Raw genomic sequence first — 20,871 nt, forward strand, 5'->3', positions numbered from 1 at the left:
TTAGATGAAAACCTCCACTTGCAGATTATCTTTTAGCATTCTATAATCACTATTCCAATTATTTAGCTCTGAATTTATTTTGTTTTAATGATCTTTTTAAAAGTCAACCTATGAAAAATTTGAAGTATACTAGGTGTGATCAAACAATATGGTAAATGTCTAAATAAAAGAAAATTATTATAGTAAAAGACACATTGCCGTTAATCCCCCTCAAAATACACCCTCTTGCTTCAAACACACTTATCCCATCATTCTTGCCACTTTCTGAAGCAGTTCTGGACGTCCTCTTTCGTGAGTATCTTTAATTGTGCTCTCATGGCTGCCCCAGTGTCCTGAATCATTTTGACTTTGGGGAAGAGCCAGAAGTCGCATGGTGCCAGATCCTGTGAATAAGGTGGATGAGGACGCGCTGTAATGTTTTTATTTGACAGAAATTGCTATACCAGAAGTGATGTGTTGTCAGGAGGAGGATTTATGGCACACTTTAAAACACACCTCTCAACCATAGCTCACACCCACCCAACTAACTGCACCAAACAAGTTGAAACTTGTCACACACTGTTACTAAGGTTCGACGTGCTGTTTCCCATATTGATCCCCACTTTTCCAGGATGGGACTTGGCAGCAGCATTCATTGAATTTTGTGATCATAATGGAAAGACTCCATGTCACACATCACTTCTGGTATGGCAGTTTCTGTCAAATAACATTACCGTGTGTCCTCATCGACCTTATTCACTGGATTGAGCACCATGCAACTTCTGGCTCTTCCCCAAAGTCAAAATGATTCAGGACATCGAGGCAGCCACGAAAGCACAACTGAAGATGCTCACGAGATAGGACTTCCAGAACTGCTTCAGAAAGTGGTAGGAACAATGGCATAAATGTGTTCGAAGCAAGGGAGAGTATTTTGAGGAGGATTAATGGCAATGTGGATTTTACTGTAATAATTTTTTTTAATTTAAAATTTTATCACATCTCACATATTGATTTAATAAAGACTGACGTTTTTGCACATTTAAGACTATCATTTTAGTTGCCTATATCTTAAGCTATTTAGAAATGAGAAGGTAATGAATTTAATTCTTCCTAAAGCACCCTAGCATCAAGGTACTGATTTAATAAAGAATTTCCTATTTATGTGTGTGTATTCTAGTTGACTTAGGAATTTACTAATTTAACTTTGTCCTAGTTCCTATAAAAGACCACTAGGGAGTGGGCTTCCTCAGACAGCAGCAAGGCTTGGTGACTACAAATTCATGTGTCGCATATAGAATAATATAATATTAAACCTTTAGTTTTGCCCTTTTGAAGTTGACATCCTTTTCTTGTCAGTAAAATTGTGCTTAACATGAATGGGTAGGTAATCTTGCCACTTTTAATTTGTTTATTGCCTATTTAATGATCTGCTTCCACCTAGAACTGAGAAAATGATTGAAAATAAAAGTAAAATGACTTGTTAAATTCAACTTTGTTAATAAAAATGTCTTGTAATACAATAATTTTATAAAAAGCCACAGAAGTTCTGTGGTGTTATCAAGCAGTCCTAGTAAGAATTAGTTATAGTTGCTGAAAGGGCAGCACGTAACATTCCCAATAGTTTAGGGTGGCGAATTTTTCAGTACAATGTAAACTCCCTTCTCTCCTTCCCTGTTTTCACACTGCCTGTTCCTTGTCCCCACTGAAATAAAATCTTTTGGGTCCTGAGAAACTGGGGAAATTGTGTAGTATTTTTTTCTTTCCCCAATTATATATCAGAAATAGTGTTTTTATACGTGTCAGGATACATGCACCCCAGCAGCAGTTGGCAGCTCTAACAGATTTTCCACTTCAAGAGTGAACATCCTGTGCTCTAATCAGAAAAGCACAGGTATCAAGTGCTTTTGATATCAATATTTTAGTCACTGCCAGAGGTTTTGATAATTCGCAAAGTAATGTTTGAAGTAGATTTTCTTGCTGAAATCAATAGTTTATTGATCAATATAGTAGGTATTAGTAGTATCTCTCATTGGTAAAACTAGAGATATTCAGGACATGTGAACTGATTGAATTATTTTAGAGTAGTTCCCCATTCTTGCATGAAATGATAAAGAATCTAGTGAGGCCTGTAACCTATACCTGCGGCTTGGTACCTGAGGCTTGACCCCTGAAAGGTCTTGCTTCCTGCCATTTTGTGCAAGGATTTCTGGTTGCTTCTTGGTTAACTAGCTAGGACGATCCTATTTCTGGAATATTATCAAGTTCACCAGAAATAGACCTTTCATAGAAAGAGGTGAGTGAACTACTGAAACACAGAAGTAGGGCTTCACTGAGCTTACACAATTAAGTTGTATAAATTTTTTTTGCATGCTTCCTAATATATGTTTATTAAAATCAGTGTATGGAACAGTTTGATCTGAGCTTGATTTTTTTTTTTCCCCTAACTTGGCAGAGATTGAAAATAGCTAACCCTCATCCACCTCAAAAGTTTCAGTGCCTATTAGCTAATTTAAAAGAATGTAACAGTAGCTGCAAAAGAATGAATGAATAATAAAAGAATAAGAGTTGTGTATGACCATATTGGCTCAAGTCTGTTAGAAACATCAGAAGTTTGGTTAGATTGGGTTATCCAGATTCCTGGTTGGTTCCCAGTGAATTTAGAAAGTAACTTGGCTCTCATCTATAGTTTTCTAGGTGAAAATGCAACTTTATATTAGGTTGTATTATGCTGAGCATTCTAATGTGGCGTCTTAAAACTTGGAGATTTCACAAAATAGTGAAATTTTAAAACTTTTGGGACCAACATAGGTGCCAACTTATCTTGTAAAATATGAGAATATTAAAACTATACCATTCATTATCACCACCATTTCACAAAACATTTCAACATCAAAATCTCAGAAACGGAGTTCATAACTACGCTGACAGTAAACTAGAAATATACAAAACAAATTTCAAATGAAAATTTACACCATAAAATTGTATTTTACAATGTTATACTTATATGCTATTTTATTGATATCAGCTTGTCAGTTTGGAGATCTTAAAACTTTGGGGGTCTCAAAAATAGTAAAAATTAAAAATTTTTAATGCCACCCAAAATGGAGTCTGAATGGCCACTTCTTTCTGGTACCTTGTTTTTATTACAGTCATTGGTGAAAATCCATTTCAACTGGATATGTGAAAACGGAAGCAGCTCTATTAAGTCTACTTTAGTCAATTCAGAATGTTCTGGGTAAGAACAGCAGTCCCATCTCCAGACAGGGCTAAAATTAGCAGTGATACACCAGGTGCATCAGTTAATAAGCACTGCAGAGAAGGTCAATGGAATATAGCTGCCTTTAGCGAGGGCTGCAGCCTGAGACGGTCCTGAGTGCCAAGCCTGAAGCACTCTGGGAATTAGCTAAAGGAGAGCATCAGCTGCCAGGAGAAAGCCATTGAATTAACTGGTATATTGTACCTCTCCCACAGCAGAACACTACTTGGGTGCTGGTTGGTTAATTAGGTTTTACAGACTGAACAAATGACTGAAATGAAATAATTTCTTGAATGAAATACCAAAACGTGGCTCTGTGAGCCCTGAGTGAGCGAGATGTTCAGAGACACTCCAATTCCCCCAAAGACACGGGGTCTTTGAGCTCCATTAAGGCAGCTCAGGTAACTGAGAAACAAAAAGGGAAAAACAAAAGCTTTTTATAGTGTAAACTCAGACTAATAAAATTTCTCCTTTGTTCCCTGAATACTTGAAGAAGTAAGTAAGAAACAATTCAGGATTGCCATTTTTTTTTTTTTTTAACAGCCTCGGTGAGTGAGCATTCGTTTCCTAAAACATATTTAATGCAGTTTGGTAGGAGCAGCGTAGTGGGATGGGAAGAGGAATCACCTGTGATTCAGAAAGTGCTTTACAACGACCGGGCTGACCTTGAACAAATCCATCTTGTCCCTAGTGTCCTCATTTTTAAGAATCAAAAAGCTCTTTCTGACTAACAGTGTGTGACTTTAATGAATCAGATCAGGGCACATGTTTCAGAATATTAAACATTTCCTCACAAAGCTGACTTCAAACAGGTTTTGACTAAAAATAATTCCAAAATTATAGTATATTCAAATATTCACCAATAAACTACTTAGGTGTTGCAGAATTTCTTTAAAAATCAGAACTGAAAGGAATGAGAGTTAGAAAAAGGAAAATGGAAGGAGTCCCAGTGACATAAAAAACTAACCCAAACAAGGCATGTGTCAAAAAAGATTTCTTCCCCCAAGTCACAGATTGGGATCCTGGTTTCTCATGGCTCTTGGGTATTTTACCTGTGATGTTGCTGCCAAGTGGACTTTTTTTCTAGAGTCCTTAGTTTTGATCTGCCACTGCTGTTAGTGTTGCTAAATACATTTTGTGATCCAGAAGTTTTGTTATCAACAAGGTTGGCTTTATTGTTGGCTATTTTGTATAGAGGTTTTCTCTTTATTGCTAACAGAAGACCTAGAGAAAAGGAGAAAGGAGAAAACTATTAGTGCACTTTGCTAGGTTCTTGCCTTCAATTTCTCCTTCCAGCACCAAATCACTGCATTACTGAGCTAGAAGGCAGAACTCAGTCTGAGGCGACTATTTCACCATGTGATCATAGCCCTAAAATACCCACTCTTCTAATAAGCCTCCAAAATGGTACTAGAGTCTTTGGCTTTCTCCCTAGAGAGCAGGGAGCTCTTTCCTTGATTCAGATAGCAAGCCAAGGATATCTAATAACTTTGAATTGGATTGCTTTTAATCACAGCTGGAAAAAATACTTATCTACTTTGGGGCCTTTTATATAGTTTCTGATTTTCAGGTGATTTCTTATGAGCACAGAGATGCAAGAGCCCAGAGGCCCTGTTTAACCCAGAGGCTAAAAAGTGGGTCTGCCTTCCTCATTCCCAGCCATAAACACGTCCGTACTCTGATTCCCTAAGACTGGAGGAGTGGAGGGAGAAGTAATTCGGTCCAAAAGACTGCAATCCAGAAATACGGTTTCTATTAAGTGTTCTCCATTCATCTCCTATTTAAACCTCAAGCCTGCAAAAAGTGTGGTTTTCATAGCCCCTATTTGGCTGAAAAAAAATATATGTTCCACAAAAATATGAGATACAAAATTTTATGAGCAACTTGAGGGTTTTTTTATATGCAAAGCCCACTAAAGACTGATTCATTCTGTATTACTAAAATACAGAAGGCTACCTGAAAATTTAACTGCCTTCTCAGTAAACCAAGAGATAATGTGATTCCCAGTTTAGAGAATGGGCACAAATGAAGTCAATTGCTCAGAGGTCTCATAAAAATCAGAGGTGGGCAAAGATCTGAGCGTGATCTCTGCCTGGGACAGCAACTGGAGATCAGCCTGCAGCGTCCTCCTCTCCCACCACAAGGTGGCAGGATGCCCCTTGCCTGAAATCTTCACGTTACGGAAAGGACGCTGAGTCCCATAATGTATATATTTTCTTTGGATTTAAGTGATTGTGTCAGACTGTCTCGTCTATGATATTGTCTATGCTTCTAGAGGCTGATAACCTCTAGCTCAGTTTTGAGATGTTAACCAGCAAAAAGTTTTCCACATCAGCTTAGTGGTGGCTTTTCACAAAGTGGTGTAACTAGAAGGTAATAAGGTCAAAGTCCAGGTTTCAGTAAAAATAAAAACAGCTGTTTAGCTGTTATTTATTACCTGATTAATATGGGGCCAGGCCCCCTGGTAACTATATATATCTCATTCTCACAGCAATACTGAGAGATAGGTACCCACTTTATGGATGAGGAAATCAGGATTACACGTAACTAGAAAGTGGAGGTGCTGGGGTTTGAACCCAGGTTTGTCTATCTCCAGAACTAGAGCTCTTAACCACCATGAATCAAAGAAAAATTAGTTCATAGGGATGTGCTGAAGTCATGTTTCTATGATCAGATAAAATAGTTCACTGGTGAGATAGTCGTTGTTCATAAAGACTTTATTATATCCTAAAGTGGGACCCAAATTCTTTTCCAAGCTACAAAAGCATTCTTGTACCCTCAGTTCAAGCATGTTCTACACCCTTTCATTTTGAGAAAAATCAACCATTAGATATTCATAGTTTCTCTACTTTGGTTCTAAAGACAGTGTAAGATTTTATTTACGAAAATTTAAATCACTTGACCATTTCAAAAAGAACTCAAGTATATATAATAAATACAATGGCTTTAAAAAAATTAATTTGTTCATAACATGCCAAAAGGGAAGTTTAGTATATGAAAACAGAAGTACTTCAGGAAATGAACCTGTGTCATTTGGTTTAACCGACTTTGATTTTCCCCTAAACTGATTTCTGCCACAGAACCTTTCTCCCTCCCCCATTCCTTGGAATCAGCATTCCTTGCAATACCCTTTAGGAAATGCTGTCTTGTTCGACAGCCATAAAGAACTTACCATTCCTTCGAAACACTGTCCGCCATCATGCCTCTATGACTTTGCATACGGAGTCCCATCTTCCTGGAGTGGCTTTTCTTCTCCATCTGGATGAACTGTTACTCACCCTTCAAGAGACAGCTCAAATGTAACCTTCTCTGTTAAGTCTTTTCCAGCTCTCGTAGATTGTCTCTCCTTTCTGCTCTCATTGCACTGAGACTTCTACTGCCATAGTTACATGTCACCTTTTCATTATTTCATGTTTGTCTCTCTCACTAGAGTATTTCCTTAAGGGTAATGACCATATTTTATGTCTCTATTACCACCTGTAGCTCTAACTGCATCTGGAACTTAGTAGGTGCTCACCAGATGTTTGTTGAAAGGATGAATGAAGATGAGGAAACTGAGGCTCAGAATATTGAAGCAACTTGAGGTCACATAGCTATTTCATAGCAGAGTTGGGATGCACACACAAGGCGTCTTGCCTCAGAGGACACTGCCCTTTTCACTGTGCCTGAATAGCAAATTTATGGCAGAAGTTCAGCTTTTCCCCCAGCCATACTCCATGGCACACAATATTCATAGATCAAACTCCACCAAACCCAGCCTTTTGCTCTAGAACTTCAAGCATCACTCTAGGAAAGCACCAACAGCATGAGCCCATGAGGACATACATGTGCTGTCCTTGCCCTATTCCACTATATTCTCCTATCCAATTCTGTGGGCCTGGCAGAGTGGTTGTTGATTGTAGAGTTCCCCCACTGCTCTGCTAAGGATAAAGCACCCTAAACTGGCTCTTGGTGGCTTAGCAGCCTGTTCGCCTTCAGGGAGATCCTAAGGTGGAGAGCGAAAGGCTCTAATTTTTTCTCTATCTTCCTCCAGTTATTCCTAGCATCCTGTGTTGTAAAAACTGCCACCCCTTGGCACATGGATGCTAGAGCAGATTGTGCTTCCCACCCATTCACACACCAAGGTTTGCTCAAATATTTTCCCCTTTAATTTTGTAGAGGCAGTGTCGGAATATTTACTAATGATAGGAAAAGAACATAAACACAGGAGCCTGGAAACAATCCAGCTTACGGAGCATAAATATTTCCTCACGAAAGTCTTGCCCAAGACTGGATGACACAAAACTTACGAAGCGTATCACCCATTCTGCTTGCTGCGGTTATCTCTGGAGGTCATCACCCCAAATCCTCCTCTCCCACCATACTTTTCTTTGGCTTTCCCTCCCCTGCCCCTTGGCCCAGAAGAGACTGTTCTATTTTGTTCACATGACCAAGAGAACAGTAGATCACTAATAGATTAATGAGCATTGAGGCCCTTCCTATAAAGAGAAAAAGACGTTTTTCTTCTTCCTGTTCACTTCTACACCTCAAGACCCATCAAAAGTTATACCAAAGTAACTGTTTCGCATGCAGGTGTCCTAGAGATGTCTGACATGGACAAAGGTGAGTTGATGCTCCATACTTTCCTACCTCCTATAAGTCTGGATGACTAGAGTTGTAAAAATGCCTAATCTTTATTGAGCACTTACTATATACCAGGTACTGTGCTAACTGCTTCTTGTGAATAATCTCATTTACTCTTCATTATGTTTCCATACTATAGATACTATTCTAATCCTCATTAGAAAAAACTGAGGCTTAGGATAACTTACCTAATGGCACATAGAAAGTGGCAAAGTCTGGATTCAAACACAGGTCTGTCTGACTCTGAAGTCCATGACTTTGACTATATTCTTTTAACAATGAGAACTGTCCAGTAATGGAAGGGGCCACTTTGATACGTAATGAGTGAGTTTCTGATTTGGGGAGGTATTTAATCAGGAATTGGACAAACAGTAATCTCAAAAATCTGCTCTACCAATACAGCTGCCTCTAATGGCAGTGATGATTTTCTGTTTGCCAGTATAATGGCTTCTTATTAGCCGCCATTCTCTTCCCATCCTCATCATCATTTCTAATTAGCACATACTGTGTCAGGCATCTGTCTGAGCAGTTTTACTTACATTAACTCAATTACTCACAACAACCTATGAAATAGGTATTATTATCCCCATTTTATACATGAGGAAACTGAGACATAAAGTGACTTGTCCAAGGTCACGCTAATAAATAACAGAGCTGGGATTATGACCCAATCATCTGGCTCTCAACCATTTTCTTAACACTACATTGTACTGTCTCTTAATATTTGATACATATGCCATATTCTTTAAAAATTTACCTTTTTATCAGTCATAATATATTGTGAAAAAGGACATGTAACACAGAGATATGTTAACGGAAGTTGGAAGTCCCCCATACCCCAATGTCCCAGACATTTACTGTTATCTTCACGAACCACATATTTTTATATATTTGTAGATTATAAAATATATAATGCTCACTAATATGAATTTTTTTTCATGTTTGTAACCATATATCTGCAATATTTTCTTTGACTCTTCAAAACTCTACTTCATGCTTTTGAATGACCATATTATACGGTCATGAACATGGATCTTATTATATGGAACATAAACACATTCCAGTGCTTCTACTAGCGAACATTTGAGTTTTTTCCTACTGCTTTGCTATGATACAAAAATCTACAGGGAAGGTATATATATGTATACATTCACACATACACACACACACACACACACACACACACCAGGGGTGCCAACAAAATGTGTACAAGTGGACACTTTGGACACTTTGGTCAATGTTGCTCAAGCAGTAGTTCGCCATAATCATACGTGTCTGGATGATGATGGTAACCACTTTGATCACCTCTAGTAATTGCAGAAGTCAAATGTGATCTGTATTCATCTTTTGAGTATTAGAATTTTAATAGTTTTTTCCTTTCTTAAACAATGTATATTTATTTTTTGGAAATATATATAGCAATTTCAGAGTCAAAGAATACACATTTAAACATTCTACTAACTTTGGCCAAAATGTCTACCAAAAAGGTAATATCAACAAGCAGCCCCATCTACAGGGTCCTGAGAGGGCTAATCTCCCACACCTTTGCTACAACTGGGTTTCTATTACCTGTGTTTTTCATTACCACAAATATGATAGGTTAAAAGTGTATTTCATGCTTTCAATTTTTAAATTCTGATTGAGATTGGATATCCTGTTTTGCGTTTATTGATCATTTGCATTTCCTTTTCTTTGAACTGGCCTTTCATGTCTTTTGTGACGATAATATTGACCACTCCTTCTCTGAAACTTTCTTCTCCAATGAGTTTTTTTTTTTTCTGTTCTTTGCTGACTTTCCCAATTCCCTGAAGACTCTTTCTGAGTCATTTTCCCAGTTCCTCCTTCTGCATGACCCCTAGATAATACAATAACAATAATGACAATAATTACATTTCACACAAGCTGTATGCAACCCATTAAATAAAGCGCTTAAAATAGTGGTCTTATGCACATTTTTTTAGATGAAGAAAGGAAGACATAGTAAGTCTCACTGTAAGTGGGAAAAGTTCAAATTTGAGCCCTGTCTGTTTTGATTCCAAATCACCACTTATATTCTCTCCAAAATCCACTGTTTTTTCCTAAGCCTTGTCATTTCGCATACACATATTTTACGGGTTTCTTACCCATTTCCTTAACCTCTGAATCTATCTTCTTGAGCTCCTGGTCTATTAGACATTACCAAGTGGATGTAATGTGGTACCTCAAACTTAACACATCCAAAATGAAAATCATTACCTTCTGCGGACCCCCCTCAGACATCCTCCAAGATGGCCACCTCTTGCCAATACTATTTCACTTAATAACACTGCCATTCACCCAGTGGCCCAAGCTAGAAACTCCAAAACCACCTTTGACTTCTGTCTCCATTACACCTCATCTAATTGGTTCCAAGGTCTTGTCACTACAGACTCCAAATTGTTTCTCAATCCATCCTCTCCACATCCCTTCTACTGTGCCTTTAGATAATTAGGGCTCTCCACATTTCTTCTTTGTTGTATCTGCCTCCTAACTCTTCTCCCGCCTTCTAACACCTCCCTAAGCCCCATCTATCCTTCTCGTTGCTGTCAGAGTTGATGTTCTAAAGCCAGTAATTGATCATATCACATCCTGTACAACTCTGAAAGTTGCCCTCTGTCTCCTGAATAAATTCTGAAATATTTAGCAAGGCACAAAACCATTCCATAATCTGGCCCCAATTTCTTTCCGAACTCCTCTCCAGCATGTTCCTATACATGTACCTGAACTACAACCACTTAAGGCTGCTTGCTTTGCCTCAGAAATACCACGTATCTCCATGCCACTATGCTTTTGTTCATGCTACTTGAAATGCCCTTCTCTGGCTTCTTCTCTACCTGCTGAGAGTCTACTTTTCTTTAAAAACCCTCCGCCCTGCCCCTCAGCCTTACAGACAGTTTCCACCCACATTTCCAGCTTCACAATTGACTACTTGTCCACTTCGTTTATGTTTCTATTAAAGCTTTACTACAGACTAACTGGTAAGCTGGTCATGTGTGTCTGTTTTCCTGAAAGGACTGTATCTTAAACATATTAGGAACTCTACTGCTTGGAAGGAGCTTGATATATAAATGATTAAAACATTTGTGATTTAGGTAATAGTTAGATTAAACAACCTCAAAGTTTACTTCCAAATCTGAGATTTTGTGACTTTTCTATACACTTAAAGCTCATTTGAGGCCCTTGCAGCTATCAGTTATCCTTCGAATTAACTCCTATTTCAAGAGGCCAGTTCTGCTTTCACTTCTTTGCAGAGGCTTCAAAAGCCAAGAATCGGGGCTCCTGGCAATGAAAGTCCAGTGAGTGTTGTCACTGGGCTCCTGGAGGAGGTGGGGTAAAATGCACAAGAGCACATGGGAAAACTAGCAGAGTTCCAGGACATCTGGGATGGATTATTCCAGTGAGACGCTGAAGCAAAGAGAACAATTCTTGTACTGGTTTTTTTAATCACATCTGGGCTTTGGCAGCCACTCTCATGGCTTTGCTCAGCAGTTCTTGAGGCATGAGATACGGGCTTGTTTCAGGGAAAGAAAAGCCTTTATTGACTCAACTTCTGCTACAGCAGAGTTCTTCAAAAGACTCCTCTACCCCTTATATGGACTTTCGTGGTAGGTCTTGGTCTCATTATCATTTAAAGAATTAGTCTCCAAGCACCAGAAGCAAAGTCATTACCACCTGGGGTCTCAATTGGGTTATACCAATGCCTCCTAATTTCTCCTCCTCCCATGATTCTTTTAAATCATGGACAAGGAACAAGGAACAGTAAAAGGCTGGAAGAAAAAGCAACCTCTGGCTACTGAGGGAACAGACATTCTAGCTATTCTGAAATTTCTCTTTTTAAATACAAGGGCAGTAGAACTTTTGTTCCAGTTTTGAGGAAACATTTCTCCCTAGAATTACATGTTTTGTTCTTTTAGTTTCATTATTATTACCTGCAAAGCACAAAATATACTTTGGATCTGTTCAAATTCTCAATCTAATTCTCAAACATACAATATATGGTAATACTGACTAACACTTATCCCTGATATCAGACATTCTGACCTGTGGCCCTGGAAGGAAAAGGCAGTGGACTGCAGACGAGGGAGAGGGGGGTGCTTTGCTAACATTTACTGAGCACATACTCTTCCAGGCACTGCCTTATGCAAGTTATAATCATTATTTTATTTAAAACACACAACTCTATGAGGCATACTATTACCTGCATTTTAGTGATGGAGAAACCAAAGCTTAAGGAGATTAAGTGATATACCTAAGGCCACATTCATAGTAAGTCACAGAGGCAGGTTAAGATGCCACAGCTAGAAAAGGGAACCCTCATACACTGTTGGTGGGAATGCAGACTGGTGCAGCTGCTATGGAAGGCAGTGTGGAGGTTCCTCAAAAAATTACGAATAGAATTACCATGTGACCCAGCAATCCCTCTCCTGGGTATCTACCCAGAAAATCTGAAAACATTTATACGTAAAGACACGTGTGCTCCAATGTTCATTGCAGGTTTGTTTACGGTGGCCAAGACATGGAAACAACCAAGATGTCCTTCAATAGCTGAATGGATAAAGAAGTTGTGGTATATATACACAATGGAATACTATTTGGCGGTAAGAAAAGATGATATAGGAACATTTGTGACAACATGGATGGATCTTGAGAGTATGATGCTAAGTGAAATAAGTCAGACAGAAAAAGCAGAGAACCATATGATTTCACTGATATGTGGTATATAAACCAAAAACAACAAAAGAATAAGAGAAACAAATGAGAAACAAAAACTCATAGACACAGACAATAGTTTAGTGGTTACCAGAGGAGAAGTGGTGAAGGGGGTGGTAGATGAGGGTAAAGGGGATCAAATATATGGTGATGGAAAGAGAACTGACTCTGGGTGGTGCACACACAATGGAATTTATAGATGATGTGATACAGAACTGTACACCTGAAATCTATGTAACTTTACTAACAATTGTCACCCCAATAAACTTTAAAAAAAAAAAAAATGCCACCGCTGCCTCCAGTAATGTATGCTCTTTACCATTATTCTTAATATAAAATAATAATGGTTGAATTGATACACAGAAGCTTCTTACTTAAGCATTCTCTATTATTTCCAGCATCTCATAAAGATAATAATGTTTATTATTAGGCTGACATTTAGTCAGCATTTAAGACTTTTCAGGCCCTGGTCTAAGTGCTGTATTATATGTGATGTCACTGATTCTTGAAATCTTCCACTTTTTGAGGAAGGCACTGTTATTTTACTAATGAATACAACAGAGGCTGACAGAGGTTAAATAACTTCACGTCGGTTGGACAAGTGTTTGAGCCTGATTGTAAATCCAGACAGTGTAAGCCTGGGGAGTGCAAGCTTCACTGCCCACAGCATGTTTTGGAGTTAGAGAAACCTAGGTTCAAACCTCAGCTCTGCCTCTTCTTGGGTAAATCACCTTGAACATATCAGACCTTAGTTTCCCCATGTGTAAAATGAAGCTCTGGAGACATATATGTTGTATCCCCATGTGTATTCTCTCATTCATCAAAGTTAGATTCCTTATTTAGTGAAAGAAAGCATGTTTTTTAAATAGGATAGATCTGGGTTCTAATCTTACTACACTTACCAGCTAGGTGATTTTAAACAAGATACTCAAACTTTCTGAGTCTCAGTTTCATCATCTGAACATGGGAGATAAAAAAATACCCACCACATAGAGTTATTTATGGATCAGAAATAGTATATGTAAACATATTCATACAATGCCAGAGAACTGGAAGGAGTTTTACATTGTAGTTATTACTAATACTTTTATGGTTATTAATTAAGAAAATATACTGTCGTAAACACTAGAAGGCAGGGGGCAAAGTTCCCCACATGCTCTCCTACAATGAGTATTACTGAGACAGACCAGAGAACCTCCTATTCTGGAAAATGATAAAACAGGAGACAGACTCCTGTCGGGCCTACTTTAGGGATGCCTGTGACTGAGGTGGGTGGGGATAGGATGGACTACATGTATCTCTATGCTCATCTTGTCCCTGACCTGTCCAGCCCGTTGAGAAAGGTCCCAATCGTGAGCCATCTCTAGTGAACTGCAGCCAGAGTCCTAATTCTCAGCCCGTAATGATGCCCCTCTTTGTTAGAGCCTCTGGGGGGAAAGCATGGCCTTCAGAGTCACATTTGCTTGGGTTCAAACCTCCAAGTTCCTTCACAGAACATCAGGGTCCCTTTTGTCAAATGACAGCTACCACACTGGGTATTTGTGAGGATCAAATACTTTATGAATAGGACCTATCTCAGTTTTAGGGATTTAGTACACACTCAAATTTTAATTCTCTTCTTTTTAATAGAGAATAGTTCAAAAAGTCAACATCACTTTGAGATGAACAAACAGCAATGATATGCCAAGGATATAGAAGAGGGCAAGTGTGCAGAAAACACTCTCTCTGGCTTAAATTTTAAACATTTCAAAACAGAATCTGAAGAGGCTCTTTTATTACTAACTTTGGAGACAACTATCTATACCCCCCCAAAAAAAATCACCTTATGTTTAAGGACTTAGATTTTATATATTCAGCAAGAAAAATAAGTTTAATGCATTCATATTGTATCTATCACAGGCTGTCAGCTGAGACACTGACTTGTAGGATTTGTTTATAATGCTCAGCATTGAAAGAGATATTCTAAGTACTGAATATTATTATATCAGACCCCTGTAACATGGGGTTCTGAGAGATTACTAGAAATTGACTGGTTACCTCCAGTATAGGATTTGGCCAAATCCAGAGTACAGGTTGGCATTTTGCCTCACTCGCAAGAATAACGGAAGTGAATCACCATAACTGAATGAATCTGGGAGAGACCACGCAACCCACATATCCACACAGGTGACCTGGCTGACGGCCAGGGTCAGAACTCACCTCTGCAGCAGAGTAAGGACGTTCTTTGTGCCTCTGCTTTTACTGTGCTCACTTCCATATAAAAGGACCTGAATCATCAGACACTGTAGACGAGTAGAGACATGTTAATAGGTTAGAGCGAGAGCCAGCACCTTCATTAGAAACCACACTCAGGAGCCCACCAGTGGAACTGACATGTCCCAAGTTCAAGCGCCCACACATGTCCTCCTGGTTCCCTAACAAGGAAGAAAAGAAGTCTGGATTGAAGGCTGTGCATCCCTCACACTGTACGTATATCATTCCACTCCACTGCACCTACCAGTGCCACTTTTGGGCAGAGGGGGGTGACTGACGTATTCAGGCTCTTGTTTGTGGTCATGGTTTCATAGCAACAACTTTTGCTGAGGTCTCTTACCTTCTTTTCAGCTCCAGGAGCAGTTTTTAATCCCCAGAATGGCATCCGTTAGCACGGTCTAGTTCAGAATCTTCACCAGCATCCCATTGCTAGTGAAGACCCAGCATGAGGATAACGTTCAGACCTTGAAACAACAGCCCTGCTGCCAGAAGGCCTTTCCATTTCTTCCCTTTCTGGACTGGGACACTGGGGTAGGGCCATGTCTAAAGCCCTAAGAATAACAGCTGGTAACAAAGATACAACCTCTGCCTACCCTTACAATATCCTAAGTCTCCAAGTTGAATCCCTATTCCCAATGGAGAATATAGCCAGGCCATCAAACACTCATTGCGAGGTAAAATCCAGATGGGGCTCTCCTTTCACTGATTTTGTGTAGAATAAGGTAATCCCTTACAATGCATATGCTGGGGTCTTTTTTCATTTCAGAAAAGATACCTTCAATGATGTCTTTGATTACTGTTTCTATTCCAAGTATTACAGGTCATCTTCAGAAATAACATCCAATTCTTTGGCTAAATCTCTACTTTATTTTCCACATCAAATACTTTCTCATTATACCCCCTCTCCTTTTCCTCTGCATTCTAGAACTTTTCAAGTTTGTCATATAAATCACAGATTTTTTAAAGTGGCAGGATATTACACCTCTAGAAGTATTAAAAATATAGATTCTGGACCCAACTCTTAGAACTTCTTATTTGATGGTCTGGGATGGGGCTCAGGATTTGGTGTTGTTTGTTCGTTCGTTTGTTTGTTTGTTTTACAACTGACTGTTGTAATTCTAGATTTGCTCAACCTCACTACAACATGTTAAGACTCTCCTATTTTCAAGGTGGAATTTAATTTTATTAGATTTGTTGTTTCCCTTCTTATTTCACTCAGCCTTTTAACGTCATCCCATCTTTTGGCCTCACAGTGTCACCCGTTCATTTTAAAGTTTTATTTCCCGAGAAGTTTCTAATCCCATTACATCGATGCCATCATATGTCCATGCTTCCCTTGAGGAAGCCATTGTGATCCTGTAACTTATATTCATAAGGTTGCATTTAACTCTAAATCTTCAAAATGAAGGCCCCTTTCTCCTGTTATTCACTATTTTCATACTTATTTTCTGATTACATTTAGTTAACCTAAAAAAAGGATAAAATCGCTCCAGATCTGATGTTTGCCAACGCATACGTGTCAATCACTTTTGACTCCACCCTCTGTTCACCTGAATGCAGGTTCTTTCATAACTTCTCCTCTCATGTGGGTTTTATTTAGAGACATCGCTACTGATCTTACCAAGTCTTTAGCCTTGGCCCCTCAGTATACTTACTGACTGGTTGAGCTGTTTAGTCACACCGTCTTGCCATATCCCACTACTAAGGAATGAACGTCCAGGGTTGTCTGAGCTCCTTGCAGGGGGAATTAGTGCTTAAGTAAGGATGGCTATACAAGGTGTTTCTGATTCCACCCCACCTTGGACGCTTTCAGCGAGATTCGGCCACTACCCTACCTACATTCCAAGGTGGCGGTGTTGCTCTTTTGAGACTGTCCAGGGGTAGACACAACAAAAGATTCTGTATCATGTCCTCTCCCTCAGCACAGCTAAAAAAGCGAAGACTTTTCAAGAGAGAAGACTTTTTAAAAAAAGAAAAAGAGTGAGAGAGAAGTAAGGAAAGAGAGATGGAAGGGAAGGGAAAGGAGGGAAGGTGTGCGTACACACACACACACACACACACACACCCCACTCCTCATATTGTGCTTATAAGCCTGTGAGAAAATAAAACAAAACCCGACAGTATTCACCTTCCTTAACAGCCGAATTGCCTTTCTGAGGTCTCCTTTGGCAAAACATGTTTTGCCCATGTTATAATAAGTTTCAGCCACTTTTTCACTACAGTTACCATAGCTGATGTCCTGAGACTTCAATGAACACTTTATGAGTCTGTAAGCCTCCTAGGAAATAAAATAAACAATTTTTTAATTAGGCTGGCAATTCTGAAGGAACATGCAGCTTCTAGTCCGTGAACTCTAAGTAGGAGGCACCCTACTCCACACTAACATAACCCACCAAAGGAAGGCAGTTGTGACCTAAGTAATTTGTTTCTATGAAGAATTAGTTTCAAGCTCATAATTAATAGTAGTAGCTAATTCATATATATATATATATATATATATATATATATATATATATAATTTAATCTTTGTGGCTACCCTATAAGAACTATTATTCTAATATTGTTATAGATGAAGAAATGGAGACTAACAAAAACTCAGGATCTAGCCCAAGATCACATAGCATATAGTTGGCACTGCCAGGATTTAAACAAAACAAGTCTAAATTCCATAGCCCTGGCTCTTTTTTTCTTAAACTACCTATTATTTTGAAAATTTTTAAACCTTCAGAAAAACTGAAAGAATAGTAGAATGAATATCTGTAATATTTTCACTAGATTCACCAATGGCTATAATTTTGCCTCATTCGCTTTATTGCATCCTCTCATTAAAAATTATATATATATATATATATATATATATATATATATATAATATGCGCTATATTATACATAATATTTAATATATACATATATAAATACACACAACGGGATGTAAAATACAGCACAGGGAATATAGGCAATGGTCCTGTAACAGCTGTATACCATGTCAGAGGGGTAGTGGACTTGGTGGGTGTTATCACTTTGTGAGGGGTGTAAATGTCTAATCATTATGTTGTTTTGTACACCTGAAACTAATAATAAAATAAAACAAATAAACAAACAAAAAATAAAATAGATACATACATATTTTTGTCAAAAATAAGTTAAGCAGTTATGATACTTTATCCCTAAATACTTAAGCATGTACCTTCTTAGAACAAGATCTTCTCCTACATAACTACAAAAATATTATCACTCTCAATAAATTTTATATTGATATAATACTATTAAACTAATATATGCTCCATATTCAAATTTCCCAATTGTACCAATAATGTTCTTCATAATTTTTAAAACTCTGTTTTGACAAGGATGCCCACACTTGCCACTTTTATTCAACATAGTGCTGGAAGTGCTAGCCAGAGCAATTAGGCCAGGAGCAGAAAGCAAGCGTCCAAATTGGACAGGAAGAAGTAAAATTATATCTGTTTCAAATATTAAGAATCACATATTGCATTTAGTTTTCATGATTCTTAGTCTTCTTTAATAATTCTCCTGCCTGTTAAATCTTTCGTGACACTGACAAATTTTTAAAGTCCAGGCCAGTTGTATTTCAGCCCAGCTGTCACTCTTAACTACTTACTATACAGCAAATTATTTAGAAAAAAATTAAGTATACATTGGAAATTATTCATAGAACACTTCTTGTATTCATTTAACTTCCCAATGTCCTTTATTTAGGAGTGAAGTGGCGTAGTGATTGCTCAAATCCTCAAGAATTGCTCACCACCCTCTGCCTGTATTATCTATGTTGATATTTATAAATGTCTGGAACTGAGTTGAACATGTAATCACATCCTTCATATGTGGCATGTCAGAACTAACAATACATAAAAAGGATGTTAATCGCTGTTTTCCACGAAACATGGCCATTAATTCAGGAATCTCGAGGCTCTACATTGTCTTTGCACTTTTTAGAGTAGGAAAACGTGCATGTAATCTGTTTATTTTCTTCAGTGTACAAGTCTTTTGCTTCCTTGGCTAAGTTTATTCCTAAGTATTTTATTCTTTTTGATGTTATTGTAAATGGGAGTGTTTTCTTCATTTCCTTTTCAGATTGTCCATTGTTAGTGTATAGAAATTCAACGGATTTTTGTATGTTGATTTTTACCCTGCAATTTGGCTGAATTCATTTATTAGTTCAAACAATTTTTTAAGGGTTTTCTACATATAAGATCTTTAGGGTTTTCTTTTTTTTTTTTTTTATTAAATTTATTGGGGTGACAATTGTTAGTAAAATTACATAGATTTCAGGTGTACAATTCTGTATTACATCATCTATAAATCCCATTGTGTGTTCATCACCCAGAGTCAGTTCTCCTTCCATCACCATATATTCGATCCCCCTTACCCTCATCTCCCACCCCCTACCCCCCGCCCCCCTTACCCTCTGGCAACCACTAAACTATTGTCTGTGTCTATGAGTTCTTGAGAGAGTAATGCTGAGCAAAACAAGTCAGACAGAAAAAGCAGAGAACCATGTGATTTCACTGATATGTGGTATATAAGCCAAAAACAACAAAAGAACAAGACAAACAAATGAGAAACAGGAACTCATAGGGTTTTCTACATATAAGATTTTTAGGGTTTTCTATATATATACGATCATGTAATCTGCAAACAGACATAATTTTTCTTCTTCCTTTCCAATTTGGATGCTGTTTATTTCTATTTCATGCCTAATTGCTCTGGCTAGTACTTCCAGCACTATGTTGAATAAAAGTGGCAAGACTGGGCATCCTTGTTTTATTCTTGATCTTAGAGGAAAGCTTTCAGTTTTTCACCATTCAGTATGATAGTGGCAGTGGGCTTTTAATATATGGCCTTTATCATTCCTAGTTTGTTGAATGTTTTTATTATGAAAAGGTGTTGGTTTTTGTCAAATGCTTTTGCTGCATCTTTGCAATGATCACGTGATTTCTATCCTTCATTCTGTTAATGGATCACATTGATTGTTTTCATATGTTGAAAACCAAAATCCCACATGGTCGTCATGGTGTGTGATCTTTGTGATGTGCTGTTAAATTAAATTCAGTTTGCTAGTATTTTGTTGAGAATTTTGCACCTATATTCATCAGGGATATTCTGCAGTTTTCTTTTCTTACAGTCTTTTTCTAGCTTTGGTGTCAAGGTAACATTGGTTTCATAAAATGTTTCGAAGTGCTCCTACCACTTCAATTCTTTGGAAAAGTTTGAGGAGGATTGGAATTCATTCTTCTTTAAATGTCTGGTAGAATTCACCAGCCATTTGAAGCCATTTGTTCCTGGGCTTTCCCTTGTTGGGAGGTTTTTGATTACTGATTCGATCTCCTTACTAGTTATAGGTCTGTTCAGACTTTCTATTTCTTCATGGTTCAGTCTCGGTAGGTTGTATGTTTCTAGGAATTCAGCGTTTCTTCTAGGTTATTCAAATTTGTTGGAAGATCATCATTCATAGTAGTCTCTTATAATCCTTTTAATTTCTGTGGCATCTATTGTAATGTTTCCTCTTTCACTTCTGTGAGTCTTTTTTTTTCTTATCTAATCTATCTATTCCTAGGGAAAGGGTTCCAGTAGTTCAGGTTGCTTTCCGTTGGTTCTCACAGAGTGTGCTTCTGTGAGTGGAGCAGGCTGGCACTTCAGTTGAACCCATGCATCATTTTCTTTGGCTTCCTTCTTTTTCTGATCACTTTCTTTCATGCATTTCAGGAACTGATCTTGGCTCTTAGAGTGCTTCATATGCTCAACGTATACATGAATTCTCTTGGCAAAAATCTTGCCCTTTTCGTTTGCAATGCCAACAGCATGCTGGGTAACATTGTAGATAGATCCTTTCAGTTTTGCCACAGTCACATTTGTGGGATATTCTGTTTTGAACAATGCCCATTCCTTTACTGTATACAATTACCACCTTTCCTATAGATTCCCATACATGAGGTCTGACAACTAAGTTTGCAAACTTGTTGCAACGATGTTGCTAATGTTTTTTGATATCAGAGGGCTTATTCATTATG

The 20,871-nt window shown here is 38.1% G+C and overlaps 1 protein-coding gene across 4 annotated transcripts in view; it reads right to left on the minus strand.

Moving 5' to 3' along the window:
• Positions 1 to 2,072: 2,072 nt before the first annotated feature.
• TTC23L (tetratricopeptide repeat domain 23 like) overlaps positions 2,073 to 20,871 on the minus strand; it is a 47,614-nt gene continuing 28,815 nt past the window's right edge. For 3 of the 4 annotated variants that reach the window (XM_019737197.2, XM_074329018.1, XM_019737196.2), the window contains exons 10-13: positions 16,968 to 17,117; positions 14,786 to 14,868; positions 6,408 to 6,514; positions 2,073 to 4,459 (exon numbers count right to left, since the gene is read on the minus strand). In XM_019737197.2, coding sequence (XP_019592756.2) covers positions 6,433 to 6,514; positions 14,786 to 14,868; positions 16,968 to 17,117 — 315 coding nt within the window. In that variant the 3' untranslated portion in view covers positions 2,073 to 4,459; positions 6,408 to 6,432. The remainder of the gene's footprint in view (positions 4,460 to 6,407; positions 6,515 to 14,785; positions 14,869 to 16,967; positions 17,118 to 20,871) is intronic. The other variant, XM_074329019.1, reaches the window with a different exon arrangement.

Source organism: Rhinolophus sinicus, linkage group LG03 (genome assembly GCF_036562045.2).
Source record: "Rhinolophus sinicus isolate RSC01 linkage group LG03, ASM3656204v1, whole genome shotgun sequence".
NCBI classification, from domain to species: Eukaryota; Metazoa; Chordata; class Mammalia; order Chiroptera; family Rhinolophidae; genus Rhinolophus; species Rhinolophus sinicus.